This window comes from Belonocnema kinseyi, chromosome 4 (genome assembly GCF_010883055.1).
Source record: "Belonocnema kinseyi isolate 2016_QV_RU_SX_M_011 chromosome 4, B_treatae_v1, whole genome shotgun sequence".
In the NCBI taxonomy this organism is placed as follows: domain Eukaryota; kingdom Metazoa; phylum Arthropoda; class Insecta; order Hymenoptera; family Cynipidae; genus Belonocnema; species Belonocnema kinseyi.
This window is the reverse complement of record NC_046660.1, coordinates 32,989,912-33,004,724: the sequence shown is the minus strand read 5'-3', so window position 1 is coordinate 33,004,724 and position 14,813 is coordinate 32,989,912. Positions and strand designations below refer to the sequence as shown.

Here is a 14,813-nt window from a genome sequence, read left to right as displayed (position 1 = left end):
TTGGTAAACAGGTGGGATACTCAGGGAGATTTTTCGACGACCCATCCGTTGCCAATCGTGAAGGTTCGATGCTATACCGAAAATCCTGGAATGCTGGCTCTCGAGGATAAAGAACTGGGCAAAGTGATTCTCAAGCCTACTCCGATGTCCAGCAAGAATCCTGAATGGCATCGCATGACCGTCCACAGAAGCTGTCCAGATCAGGATCTCAGGATAAAGATCGCCTGTCGAATGGACAAGCCGTTGAACATGAAGCACTGTGGTCACCTTTACGCCCTGGGAAAATCCGTCTGGAAAAAGTGGAAGAATCGGTACTACGTGCTGGTCCAGGTCTCGCAGTACACGTTTGCGATGTGCTCGTATAAAGAGAAAAAAAGCGAGCCGTCGGAAATGATGCAGCTCGATGGCTATACAGTGGACTATATCGAGGCCGTTTCTGCCAACCTTATGGCTGGCATGGATTTACAGGGTGGAAGGTGCGTCTTCTCGTTCCTAACGATTTGTCACGATACACTTCTTTACGCAACTGCTAACTGGTATCTTCAATCCAAAATAATAAGTCAATATTGCCGAGTTATATTCTATTTCTTATTTAATTTGCGCCATTGTGTCGCCGTCGAAGCTTTGTTGCTTATTCAAATATTTATTTCAATTAAAAAGCTTGGACCTGAACTAGGCTCGATCAATCTGCGGTACTCAACCACGTGAAATTGGTTTCCTTGAGTGAACTACCCACCAATTGCTATGAGACAAATAACCAAGTTCACATGATCGAGTCCCAGACGTTGAACGTGTCTTGTTTGGACAATTTGAAACTTAGATCTTGAGATGAACGAATTAGATGAAATGAAATTATGCAAAGTTACTAGCTACTAGTAGATCTTTCTTTTTGCTTGTAACATGTACCAGTTAAAGGTTCAATGATAGATGACGTAGATAGAGTAGAGCGAAAAAAGTTAACTTTAACAGGTACTTCTTCAATGCTGTTCGTGAGGGGGATAACATAGTCTTCGCATCGGAGGATGAAAATGAGTGTCATTTGTGGGTGATGGCCATGTATAGAGCGACTGGTCAGTCTCATAAGCCAACTCCGCCAGTAACGATAGCCGACAAAAACTCTACCATTAGCAAGATTCAAGGAGACGCTGATAGGGCAAGAAAGCATGGAATGGAGGATTTTATCAGTGCTGATCCGTGCAAGTTTGATCACGCGGGTCTGTTCAAGTTCCTGCAGAATTTAACTTTGGATTATAGACTGAATGATCCATATTGCTCTTTGGGATGGTTCTCTCCTGGGCAAGTCTTTGTTCTGGATGAATATTGCGCAAGGTGGGTTTCAGAAAAGCCTTAGGAAAGAGTACAAGAAGAAGTACATACCTAATTGTGAAATTCTACACTTTCTAGATATGGTGTTCGTGGATGTTTTCGACATCTATGTTATCTCAGTGATCTGCTAGATCGAGCTGAAAGGGGAGTCATGATAGACCCGACTTTGATTCATTATAGTTTCGCTTTTTGCGCAAGTCATGTTGTTGGGAATAGGCCTGATGGTGCTGGATCAGTAACACACGAAGAAAAGGATAAGTTCCAAGACATCAAAGAACGACTTAGACAACTGTTAGAGAAACAGATAACGAACTTCAGGTAAAACTCTAAAGTTACAGACCAAATAAGAAGAGTAAATTGTCATGAATGCTAAATATGGTTTTCTCATTCAGGTTCAGCTTTCCGTTTGGGAGACCGGAGGGAGCACTCAAAGCTACCTTGTCTCTTCTCGAACGAGTCTTGATGAAGGATATTGTAACACCAGTGCCACCAGAGGAAGTCAGAGGGATGATAAAATCTTGCCTAGAGACAGCCGCTCATGTAAACTACGAGCGATTATCTACTGAGGCAAAGATAGAGGACGACTTTAATGGTGAAGTCTGTGTACCTCCTAGTAAGAAACTTGAAGACCTCATTCACCTCGCCGAGATCTGCGTCGACTTACTGCAGCAAAATGAAGAACATTATTCGGAGGTATTAGTTAGGTTTTTAGAACTGAATGTTCATTGTCCAGGGTTCTCGAGAGAGAGGATAGCATGCTCAAAATATACGGATTTGGTAAGTGTCCGCCACCTCCTCAGAAGACAACCAGCTTCTTCACTTTTCCTTTTGACATTTTTAGACTTGAATCTCGCCGTAGTTTAGACCACATAAAATGCACCCTTATATAAGATTGAAGGAATTGATAGAATCGAAACATACAGAGTCTTTTCAGATCATTCGTTTAGCTCAATCGAAAAAGGGGGATCGTGTTGTTGTAACTAAAAACCCCCTCAAAACAAAAGCTACTTTTTGTCGATAGAGTGCGATTCTTCTGCCAAGATTCTGCATTCATGTTCATCTTGAGACGCGTTTCACCTTAGAGATTTTACATTAATCAGGCGACTGTCATAAGTTGTTTTGTACCTCGAAAATTTTTCTAGAAAAAGAGAGCTTAGAAATCATAGTGTCTTCTGGGTACTCGAGAACTCTGCATCCAGGGTGGCGCCCCCACCACCTTGGATCATAGGGATTTCGCCCGCCGTATATGTGTGTCGTCCAATATTTTCACGTTTCGCTCCTACTACACCGCACCGCAGGCGTTCGCCTGGTTTAGCGACCTCCTGGTGGAGCACGCAGAGATCTTCTGGTCTCTCTTCGCCAAGGACATGAACAAGGTTCTCAGCGAGCAGCCACCAGACACCTGGGATAGCTTCCCACTGTTCCAAATCTTGAACGATTATTTGAGAACAGATGGTAAGTCTTTCCTTATGATGACAGGAACACATGGAATAAGGGTGGCCACTTATGTGTAAAAAAAAAGATCGATCATTCAAATTTTAATTAAAGATATTAAAACTAAAAAATGTATAATTTAAAGTATTAAAACAATAATTTCGAAATGGAGTAGCTGCATATTGTTAAATATTTTTCTATCCTTGTGAAATTAAGAGTACTAAAACTGTTTTTAATTGCTTCAGGGAAGTTTTTCGTACATGTTCAAATATCTGTTGTAAGTTTTAAAAAGTATCCTTATTGAATTTGTTGCGGGAAAGTGAGGCATTGGTGATTGGGCAGAGCAGTGGAAGTAGTGCTGAGCTAATCAGTATTACAAGCAAGCCAACCAGAATTAGCTGTAACAGTTTATGCTAGATGTGAAGTATTCAACTAAAATTTTTAAAATTTTGTACCATATTTAAAAATATATTATCTAAAATTCAAGCAGCTACCCCATTGCCGAATCCAATTAATTCAAGGTCTTTATGAAAAGATTGAAGACAAGAGAACCTCGAGTACATTATTTTAAATGTTAAAAAGTGCCAACCTTATATGCTCCTCATCCAGTTGACATTCTCATATCTTCAATTAAAATCATAATTTCTCTAAATTGCAACATATAAAACTTAATTGGTAGACATTTTAAAGAATATCAGAAGGAACTTATTTAAGTGGAATTTAAAATTATTGGATAAGCTTTTATGATAAAATAAAGACTTGAGAAAATTCCGTCTGAAAAAAATTCCGGTCCATTTACCGGTTTGTCAGTCAGTGGCCACCGTCTAGAATATAAAATTGAAGTTTGAATAATTTAAAATTGTGTATTTCCTTTCTAGACAACCTGAAGAACGGGAAGTTCCATCAACATCTTCGGGACACCTTCGCGCCGTTAGTCGTTCGGTACGTGGATCTGATGGAGACTTCGATCGCTCAATCAATTCACAAAGGATTCGAGAAGGAGCGATGGGAAATCAAGGGCAACGGATGTGCCACATCGGAAGACCTATTCTGGAAGCTGGACGCCTTGCAGTCCTTCATCGGAGGGTTGCACTGGCCTGATCAAGAATTCAGAAGCCATCTGGAACAACGTCTCAAACTGATGGCGAGTGACATGATCGAGTCTTGTATCCAGAGGACAGATACAGCGTTCCAGCAATGGCTCAAAAAGGGTGTAACGTTTATCTCGACAGATTACATTATTCCCTCTGAGATGTGTGCTATGGTGAATGTAATCCTGGACGCAAAGAATCAAAGTTTTAAGCTTTGCGCTGTCGATGGAGTGGATGTGGTAAGTCGTTGATCAATAATAGAGGGAACGAGGGGTAACGTTCAATCATTTCATATTATGCTCAACAGCTTAGAAAATATATTCTAGATTCTTTCACTCTCATAGATGTAGAGCAGCACATATTTGTAATCAATCACGATCGAATTCTAATGATTTTAGAACACAGATAATTTTTCTGAATAAGTTTTGCTCTCGGTAGTATTCAAGTATCATAATTGCGAGTTAGTACCAGCAGACATATAGAGAAATCTCAGTTTATTTCCACGAACGACTGCTTCCATCGAAATTCCAGTCGGGAATTATACTGTTGTTTTACTTTTAGCATCAGTGTCATGGGAAAATAGATGACCTTATTGACAGAACATCAGCTTCAATGTCCCAAGGAATGATCAATAAGCTGGTTACCGTCCTCGAGGCAACATTATCCAAATTGTCACGTTATGACGAGGGATCCCTTCTTGGAGCGGTTCTTAGTTTTGCGGTGAGTAAAACGTTGATATACACAGGGTGGTCACTCAAACTTTAAAAAAAAATTCCAGGCTATTTCCTGGCTTTCTCGGTCATAAATTTCATTTTTCGACCGGTTGACTTTCAGGCTTTTATAATAATAACTATTCAATTCTTATTGCTTCATTAAATAGATGTCGACAAGAATTTACTATTTTGGAAATCCAAGGTGAAATATATAATGAGAATTATTATTAACAATGAATTCAGACTTCAACAAAAAAGATAAATTTTACAGCGGTTTGGTAAATCACAGCTGTGATTTAACAAACTGCTGTGAAAATTCTGTGCTGTGAAAATTCTCATTTTTTCGATCGTAGTTTAGGAGATATTCGCGTTTATATGACCCAGGATTTAAAATACAGATTTTGGATTTTTTATGGGAAAACACACATTACACTGTGCTCTGTTTGGTGAAATTACACTTTTATATCTTCGAAATGTCCGGAAGTGGTTCAATTTGATATATGAAGACAATTATGAGTAATAAATCGTATAAATTTAGGTAACCCATGTAATTACTGTGCTCAATATCTAAAAAGCATGTTTTCGTTCTCAAATATAAAAAACAGTCATTTTATGAATCAAACATTAATTTTAGAATCTTAAATATAAACTGATCTTCGGTATTTGAACGGAAGTAGTTGGTAACACTGAGCAACTATTCGGGACACATTTTTCTCGAAGTGCGAGACAATATTTATGTCAAAAGTAAAAATAAATTGGAAACATTCCTGGTTTTCCAAACCATTCCCGACTATTTCCCGGCTTTTCCCCACGTTCAAAATTCAAGACTAATACCCCATTTTCTTGAAGAGTGGCCACTCTGATATACAAGAAATTGATTACAATCGAGACAATGGTGTAAGCTAATTAAAAAACCTTGCTTTAGAAGGTTTCTGGAAGCGGAAAGGAAATGGGTCAAGCCTATGTCAATTTCGCGAGGAATTGTATGGACCAAATTCGTGGTAAGGTTATCGACGAACTGTGGATTATGACCTTTTTCGAGGTGAGTTTTGGATCTAAGAGTATATTAATATTATATAATTATTTCGGTTTGAATCGAATTACTAAATATTTCTAAATCTTTTTAGCAATGGTATACCTCACAAATTGAGATGCTGTGCACCTGGCTCTCCGAGAGGCTGGATCACAGTTTGCATCTGTACCAATGCACTTGTCTCGCTCACATCGTGAAAAAGATCTATTCAGACTTCGAGCTTCAGGCAATCGCGGAGAACAAACTTAACTCGAAGACATATCAAACGATATCTCAGAGGATGCAGACAGAGGAAGCAACTTGTGCCTTAAACATGAGCGCTCAGAATGAGGAGTTAGTTCATTATTTTATTTTTATTCGAAATTTTCACTTTATCGCCAGGTAACATCACGTTGTCCAGTGCTGAGAGGAAAGCAATAACAGCAAATATATGGAATAACTTTATTTTTGTAATATCTTTGTTATCTTCGTAATAATTAATCATTTTCATTTTATTATTTTATTAAATAATTTTTTTTTTAAATAAAATATAATTTCTAAATAGACTTATAGCGAAAACATTATTTTTTTACAACGAGATTAACAAAATAATGTTTAGTCCTATTTATTTGGTCTTGTTTGGTTCATCGTTTTTCCCTCAGCACTCGACGAAGTGAAGTTAGCTGGCGATAAAGCGAAAATACCCAGAGAAATTTTCTAGTCCGTATTCCTTTCTGGGATTTCAGGGTGGCCACTACAATCTCAGAAAAGAATTGGGGACTTACCAGGTTATATACATTTTTTCCGGTTATTTAAATATCAAAATTCAACCTTTCAAGATTAAAAGAATTTTGATTTTTGATATTTATAACTAAAAGTGCAAGCTGCATTATACACATTAAAGGATTAATCGTTTTATTTTTAATTTATCATATAATATATTTCTTGAAATACTTTAAATCCCATGGATACCGTGCACAGTTTCTTAAAACACTTTTAAATAATCAAGCTACATGGATGTCAGTTGAAATTCTTTGAGATTACGTGCAATCCTTCTAAATCGTCAAAATTTCATTAAAACTCTCTAAAATTCGTTGAAAATCTTAGAAATCGCTCTAAATCAATTGAAATCCTTTAAATTAAACTAAATTAAAATCCTTTATATTATTCGGAAATATTTTGATATTTCGTGAAATCTTTTTCTTACGATATATTCTAAGATCCGCAAATGTAGCTTGGAATCTTTTGAAATTCTTTGAAATCTTTTGAACCCTTAAAAAATCCCTACAAAGCTCATTAAATATTTAAAATCCCATTCAAATCCCCGATATTCTTCAAAATTCGTGAAGATACTTTGATATCTCTTGAATTAAATCCTCTAATAAGATATTGTAAAATCTCTTAAAATCCTTTGAACTCACTTTAAAACATTTATAACCCGCGGAAATGAAGAAGAAAAACTTCCTTAAATCCATCAAAATCGCTGAAACGCCGTAAAAGTCCTTCAGTATGCTTTGAAATAACGAATAATCTGATTAAGCTTCTTTATGTGCTTTAAAATCGTTTTAAAAAAATGAAATTCTCTTTGAAATTTTACTAGATGGAATCGTTGGAAAACCCCTAAAACTTTTTTGATTCCTTTGGAATCTTCTGATATCTCTTGAAATTTAATTAAATCTCTAAAGAGCTTTGGAAATCTCGTTAAATTCCGTAAAAATGTGCTGATGCTTTGAAATACTTTGCAGTTCATTGAAAGGCCTCAAAATCACTTGAAATCTGTTAAAATACATTTAGATCACTGACAATCTTTCAAATATTTTGAAATGCCTGGGAATTTCTATGAAATTTCGTTTACAATTCAAATAATTGATATATTGTTTAAAAATTGTAAAATCTTACGTAAGAAGGTAGGAAGGGGCGGGGTACTAGAATCTTATGAATTCTTACGAAAGAGGATCTAAAATTAAAAAAATGATCCTTGCGTAATTAATGGACTTTCCGAATGAGGAACAGTTAACGTGTTAAAAATTGAATAAATTCATGGCAAATCATGAAAAATTTAAAGCGTTTGAAATTGAACAATTATAAATTCAAACATTTTCGTACGGTTAGAAACTTAAATCGAGACAAGTTAATGAATTAAAAATTGAATATATTTTTAAAATAAATTAAATAATTTCAAATTAAGAGAATTAAGTATTACCCAATTTATTTTCGAATTTTCCAATTCAATATATTAGAATTCAAATGAGCAATAATGTGGAATTTCAAATTAAAAGATGTCAAACGTATAAACTTCAAAATCTAGAATTCATAATCTGATTCTACAAGCTCATGTTTAAATTTTTTAAACTAAAATCCTTTAAAATTCTAGTATTCAATTTAAAGCATCTAAAGTTAAAAATTACAAAATTTTGCATTCGTTTCAAATATTCAAAATTAAAGAATTTTAAAGTATATTGTGACCAAATTTACACTACACAAAACTGAGAACCTTCAATCTAGTTAAATAATTTTACATATTTCAGAAATGAATACTTTTTCATTAAAATTGTTTGAACTTGAAGAGTATAATATTGTATCATTTCTGAATTAAACATTTATAACTGTACAATTTTACATTCTTTAATCTCAACTTCCATTTTCGATGGTTTTTTCGCTTAAACATGCACCACGCGGAAAAAATAAACCACATATTTGGATTGGAGGTCGTTCATCGCGAATTTGTCCGTTTTTACAGAAGAATTATTTTTCTGCAAAATTACAGATTATAACGCAAAATTATATATAATAAAAAAGATGCGGTTTATTAAAATAAAAATCTTTTTTTTCCAATTTTTTCAATAATTATGCGTACTTAGGGAGATATACGAAGAAAACTGTTATTAAGAAGTCTTAATCATCTATGCTACTAACTGGCATGTATTTAATACACATTTAAATTATTTTTTGTTGCTTAAAAATCAATTGATATAAACATGTAAAATTACTATTCTTGACTCAAAATTAACAAAAAATCGAATATGCAAGTTGAAATTCGGACTCCCTTGTTTTAACATCCATACTGTTCAAATTATAAAATTTATATTTGATAACGTTCGGAATTTAAAAAATTTGAATTCATTTCTTAAAATTACTTTAAATTATAATCCTTAAACATGAAGAGTTTTTCTACGATTCAAGCAAAGAAATCGACATTTCCGAATAACCAAAATCGCGGAAGATTTTTTGATTGAACTAATGGGGTCGGAAATCAATTCACAATGAACGTGGAAAACATATCCAGGCAGAGAAACTTGATGAAATTATTTTAATTGTTGTTTCAAAACCCATTAAAAATTCAAGTAAGGAAATCGACATTTCCTAACAATAACAAATAAATATGTTTCTCACGTGTATTTTGAACTGATTTCCGACGACATTGGTATAATAAAAAAATCTCATGTAATTTTGGTAGATAGGAAATGTCAATTTTCATAACACGACCATCGAAAAATAGTATACGGATTTTTAAAAACCCTTACAATCAATTTAAATACTTTTCCTGTTAGGATATGTTTCCCATATTGAACGTTGAGTGATTTCCAACCCCAATAGTATAATAAAACAAATCTCATGTGATTTTACTTTTTAGGAAATATCGATTTCTTTTTGTTGAATGTTTAAGAGATGTTGAAAACCCCCTTGAAATAAAGTCAAACCCATTTCCTGGTAGAGGACGATTTCTTCACTTATTTTGAAGTAATTCTCTACTCTAATAGTTTAATCAAAAAATGACAAGTTCTTTTGGTTTTTCGAAATGTCGGTTTCCTTTTTTGATTCTCTAAGGGATGTTAAAACGACCCCAAAACATCATGTATGCAAAAAATTGTGAATCTGTTGAGTATACGAATACAGAACTTTTATTTCAGTTATCTGATTGACAAAATATGAGACATCCAGCCAAATCTAACAAAAAGTTTTTGAGAAGAACAACATTTCAGTAATGTTTCTATTAAAGTACATGTAAAAATTACATTTTGCGCGGAGTCCTTTAAAATTCCGTTTTGGATTCTTTAAATAAGCAATTGTTTGGTTTCAAAAACTTGAATTTAAATATATGTGTTGCCTGGCAAATTCTTATTTTAGAAATCTCAAAATATGAATAATGGAGAGTGAAGTACGGTCTCTAATATAAAAGCACATTACTAACAGATGTTTCTTATTGCAGAGGGCTTTCAGAAAATGGCAACGACGACGATGTTGACAGGCCAAAAACGAAGGTGACCATTGTGGATTCAATAGCGGGAGAAGACGGAAATTTTTCCAATATCAGCAACGTTACTTCTAATGTGGTTGGCAAAGTTGGAAGTATGTTTGGCAAGGGCATCGGTGGCCTTTCAACGAAATTTGGCGGAGCCACAAGCTGGTTCTAGTTATTTTCCAGTATTCTAAAACTAAACTTCGTTTGTCTAGAACGTCCCTTCATAAAATCATCTACTATCTAATATTAATTTAAAAAAAAAGTAATATCGAGCGAGAGGACATCGAGTTGTATATCAGATACCCTAGAAGTAAAAACGAGTCTCTAAGATTTTAACTGGGTCGCCAGTCGAATCAAGTGTCCTCATTATCATGTCCCACCAAGTTGTTTCGTGTTACGTCGAGAGCGGCGCTACATTTGAAAGTATTTTCCGTGTGAAAGGGTTTAATTCTAACGAATTAAAAATGTTCGGCAAGCCTCCGCCCCAGAGACGGAAGTCTATCTACGTTATCGGCCACAAAGCTCTTATCACGATGCCAATTAAAATTAGGGTAGACGAAAGATGTAAGGTATAAGAAAGAAATAATATAGAAGAAAATAAAAAAATAAACTAGAAGAAAGAAGTAAGTTAGGAGCAAGAACTTAGTCGAAGGAATCAAGAAAAATTCAGACGAGGAATGTGATGCCATTTTAAATGAAAAAGACGTGTCACGAAGCGAACACGTCCCACCTGAAATTTCGTATATACGATACGCACCGTAAATGAAAGACCGATATATAAGAGTTTAAGTAACAAATAGAGAGAAAAAATGTATGTATCTACACATACTCATATTAAAAGTGTAACGAGTATTTATGAACTATTGACACAACTGTCCGTACACCAGGTACACAGTTAATATATTTAACTAGAGGAATTGTCGCAACTTAAAAATTTCCTATTTAGCATAAATGCGCATTGATATGCTGCAATTCGAGCCCGCGACAGAATCTTATATCCGTGATTAAAAACAGTGTATAAGACGTCAAAGGTAATGATGATGCCTCGTATCGTTTAGCCACTTCTAGATTATGTGATTGATGCTTTGTTGATCATTTACAAACATAGAAATAATCCATATCAGTAGATAGTTAGAGCGAGTTCTATATCAAGATTCCCACCATACCGACCTCGAGACCATTCAGCAGCTCAAGCGGTTCTTGTCCGGGCTAAGTTTCTAGAACTTTTTTCGAAGGTCCCGACGACGTCATAAAATTATAGTAAATCAATTTTACGTGAGCGACGTCAAGGTTATTTATGACACTTATTATTTGGTGTCTCAAGCAATTTTTCAGTTAAAATATCAAATTAATTTTGATACATCATCTTTGTATTTTTTAGTAACAATAAAAAAGAAAATCAAGAATACTATTTTTGATAATTGATGAAAATTAATATCTTAACTTCAGAATTGATATAGAATACTTTTATACAGTATAATAGACAATCAAACGGCTGCTTTCTGACGAAAAACACTAACATAACCTATAGTACTTCAAAATTGTAAGTTAAATTTTGTAAGTCAAATTATTTTTGTTTAAAATAATATTTCCGGTGAAAAATGCTAACATATCCTATTACTTTTAAATATTGTAAATATTCTTTGAAATTTGATGACTTCTTATAAACAATAGCAATTTGATACTCAAAACACGAACATAATAAAAAATTGTTTGAGATTGTAAATCGTCTTTTAAACATAATGTTTTTGTTTGACAAGTAGAAGATCAGAGTCGGCATTTTTTAAATATCATATATCACTTGTTGAGCGTCCATTGGAAGACTATTAATTTGCTAAAAAAAAGTTTGTAAATTGAAACGCTTATTTATTAAATTATCATTTGAAATTATGTAAATATAATATTTTTAATACATTAAAAAAAAATTTTAATCACTTTGATCTTGAATTTTCAACAGATGAAAATGGAATTTTCCATTTCCTTTATTTTTTAATAGTTTCATTTTCAGCAGCTAAATGTGCAAAAGTTAAAATTTAAATTGATTCGAATTGAAGAAGATTGAAAACTGAATTTTCAACAGTTCAATATACAACAATGAAGATTTAATTTTCAATCTCTTCAATTTTCAGCTGTTGGAAATTCAATGTTTAATTTTCGCCTATTTTTAACAATCGAAAATTCAAGTGTTAAAAATTAAAGCTAAGTGAATTCGCCAGAGTTGAAAATGCAATTTTCAATATTCTTCCATTTTTAATAGTTTACTTTTTAATTCATATAAAGTAAATAAAATGTTGAAATTATAATAAATTGTGTCTAAAAGTACCAATTTTTGATCTGAAAAGTCATGGTAACTTAAAATTGAAAAAATTATGAATCCCCTTTCAAATTCAATGATTTTTGACCATTTAAATTTAACCGTGCAACAGTATTAAATTGAACAAACGTTTTATAATTTTCATACGGTTTTCTGTGCTTTTTATTATTAAAAGGGATTGCTTTAGATTTAATTTTAAAAATTGAAGATCTAAAACAACTTTTAGTAATGAAAAGCCAACCATGTTTAAAAAAAAATGATTGCGAAATTTTCTAGTACATCGTTAAAATTCGTTTTACCACTATTTTATATAGGATTTCCATGATGCATTTACAAGGTTAAATTTTTATTTAATCTTGAATTTTATACTGCGTAATATAGTTCATATAAAACACGGAAACTTATCACAGAAATGCACCATGTAAACTGTAAAATGGTCTCGAAGCCTGTAAGGTAGAAATCTTGATATAGGACTCCTCCAGACTATTCATTAAAATTGTTTCTTATTTATTTGTGATTGAAAAAGTTATTTTCTCTGGATTGGAGATTACAATAATTCAGTCAAGCACTGCGCTTGTAAGTGGCCTATAATAATCTATTCTGACAACGTTAGTTCGTTCCGATCGAAGACTTTAAAATGGGAAATGGTAGGTTCTTTCGAATTGCGTAATGTTAAGTTGATAAAGAACTTGGAGAGGAGTTAAGTGGATTTACTCTAAATTAGAGTTTACTGTAAATCAGGATTCGCTCTCTCTTTTCGATTTGACGGTCTTGTGCTTTCGTACACGTTCGGACGAGACAAGTTGTTTTTTCGTCATTTTTGACAAAAACAGAAGTGTTACATAGATTTATATCGCGAAGAATAAGATTATTTATGAGCAGCCAGATACATGTGTATTTACAAAATCTAAAGTGAATGTACGTTTGTATTTGTTTGTCCCAAAACAGTAGATAGGTACATTACGTGTATGTACTTGAAACCAATCCAGATGAAAAGGGGCGAATAAATATGTGATTGAAACTATTAAAATCAATAAGAGATTTGAAATACCAAATATGTTTAGTTATTTTGTATTGTGCTTTCAATTTATAAGATTTGATAAGACTTCATTTGAAGAATGTTACTGAAGACATCGAAATAGATTTTTGAAAGCTTTTCGAACTATATAAAACGAGAAAATTGTTCGCCCCTCTCGTTTGGCTTGCATTTTGTCACTCAAAAAATATCACTTTTAATGTGAAGTCCACTTCTTTTCAAACATTGTTGCCTCCACTACAAGTGAGAAAAAACTAATCTATACACATACATTATGTTGAATCTATTCAAAAGTCGGAATTCACTCTTCACTTGTACAGGATTTAGCAGAAACGAGTCGGTGGCGAGAATAATTTTTATATGATATAAATTGCACGCTCGAGTTTGCTAAGATGCGTACCGTGGGATTTTTCTTTTGCTCGACTCTTTTTGTTCTGAAATTAACAAAAATGCCTTTTGTAATCATGTTGTGCTACGGCGTCCAGAACGTTGAAGACACTGAATTTTGCTACCTTTGACGATTAATGTAAATATGCTTCTACCTACGAAGTACGACGAGTATCCCGAATTTTGTTAGTGGAATGAAGAGTTAAAGATAAACTGGTAGCATCCTTAATATTCAGTTTTCTGGTTATATAGTCGAATGAAAGATCAATTTTGTCGTATTTCGTAAGACTGCACTCTTCAATAACTAAAAATCCAGTGTCGTGTCTTATTTTTAATTTGCTGAATCCATAACGTTTGTTTGCCTCAACGTTCAAGTAAACGTAGCAGTGATTGAATGTGGATGAAGGCTCGAAAGAGTCGGAAAAGGTTGTTGTAAAGACTCTCAAAAGAGGTGGTTTCCTACCCTCGATATATTTTTGTCACCTCAGATAATCAGAGCATAATAAATTGGTCTTTAGCGCCTAACGCCTAAGTAATATTTTACGAGACTATTGATGTGCGAAGCAGCGAGATTTCTTTTAGCAAAGCGAAGAAATTGTGAGCAAGAGTGAGTATATGGGAAATGGGAAATGAGAAAGTTTTTCAGTAAATTGCTATGAAAGGCAAAGCTAAATTATTGTACCTTATCTATAACGATGCTGGTAAATCTAACAATGTTATGATTATCGTTATTACTATTCTTACTATGGGTAACTCTCTTATAATCTACTTCTAGATTAGACTAGGGCGTCTAATGCAATAATACTATTTTTCTGCTCCGATTGTACAACAATTTCTGCACTAAACGAATCCTACCTTAATGACTTTATTCTTCTCTTCTTATTGCGTTAATCATTTGAATTGAGATATCAAGAGCCGAATTTTTACTCTAGACATTGTTCTAGCAGAATTGACTTCTCTTCAAAATGTTGTTCTCCCGTTAATAAAAATATGTCAAAAATGGCCCAAAATTTATCTGCATTTTATTTCCTGCTCTCAATAGACGTGAAGCATAAATTGAAATCATTCGCATATCTATTTTTTTTCACCAGAGACTGTAGTTGTATATATGCATGTAAAATTAGGAATCATTTATCAATTAATCAAGCAATGCGCAATAGTCTAGGAGCAAGGGGGGTTTTCGTGGCCCTTCAATGTCCGTGAGGGAACCTAAGTTATTTTTATGTATTTTGGCCTCCTGAATCCGATTTTCGAAGG

At 33.7% G+C, this 14,813-nt stretch overlaps 1 protein-coding gene across 5 annotated transcripts in view; it reads left to right on the top strand.

The window, feature by feature from the left end:
• Positions 1–10,616, top strand: part of LOC117171411 (calcium-dependent secretion activator) — a 46,691-nt gene extending 36,075 nt beyond the window's left edge. Inside the window, exons 6-15 of one of the 5 annotated variants that reach the window (XM_033358708.1) lie at positions 12–476; positions 970–1,329; positions 1,405–1,644; positions 1,719–2,022; positions 2,625–2,781; positions 3,639–4,090; positions 4,413–4,571; positions 5,493–5,606; positions 5,692–5,930; positions 9,787–10,616. In XM_033358708.1, coding sequence (XP_033214599.1) covers positions 12–476; positions 970–1,329; positions 1,405–1,644; positions 1,719–2,022; positions 2,625–2,781; positions 3,639–4,090; positions 4,413–4,571; positions 5,493–5,606; positions 5,692–5,930; positions 9,787–9,991 — 2,695 coding nt within the window. In that variant the 3' untranslated portion in view covers positions 9,992–10,616. Of the gene's footprint in view, positions 1–11; positions 477–969; positions 1,330–1,404; positions 1,645–1,718; positions 2,023–2,624; positions 2,782–3,638; positions 4,091–4,412; positions 4,572–5,489; positions 5,607–5,691; positions 5,931–9,786 lie in introns of all 5 variants that reach the window. The other 4 variants (XM_033358706.1, XM_033358705.1, XM_033358709.1 and 1 more) reach the window with 4 other exon arrangements.
• The last annotated feature ends 4,197 nt before the right edge of the window (positions 10,617–14,813 follow it).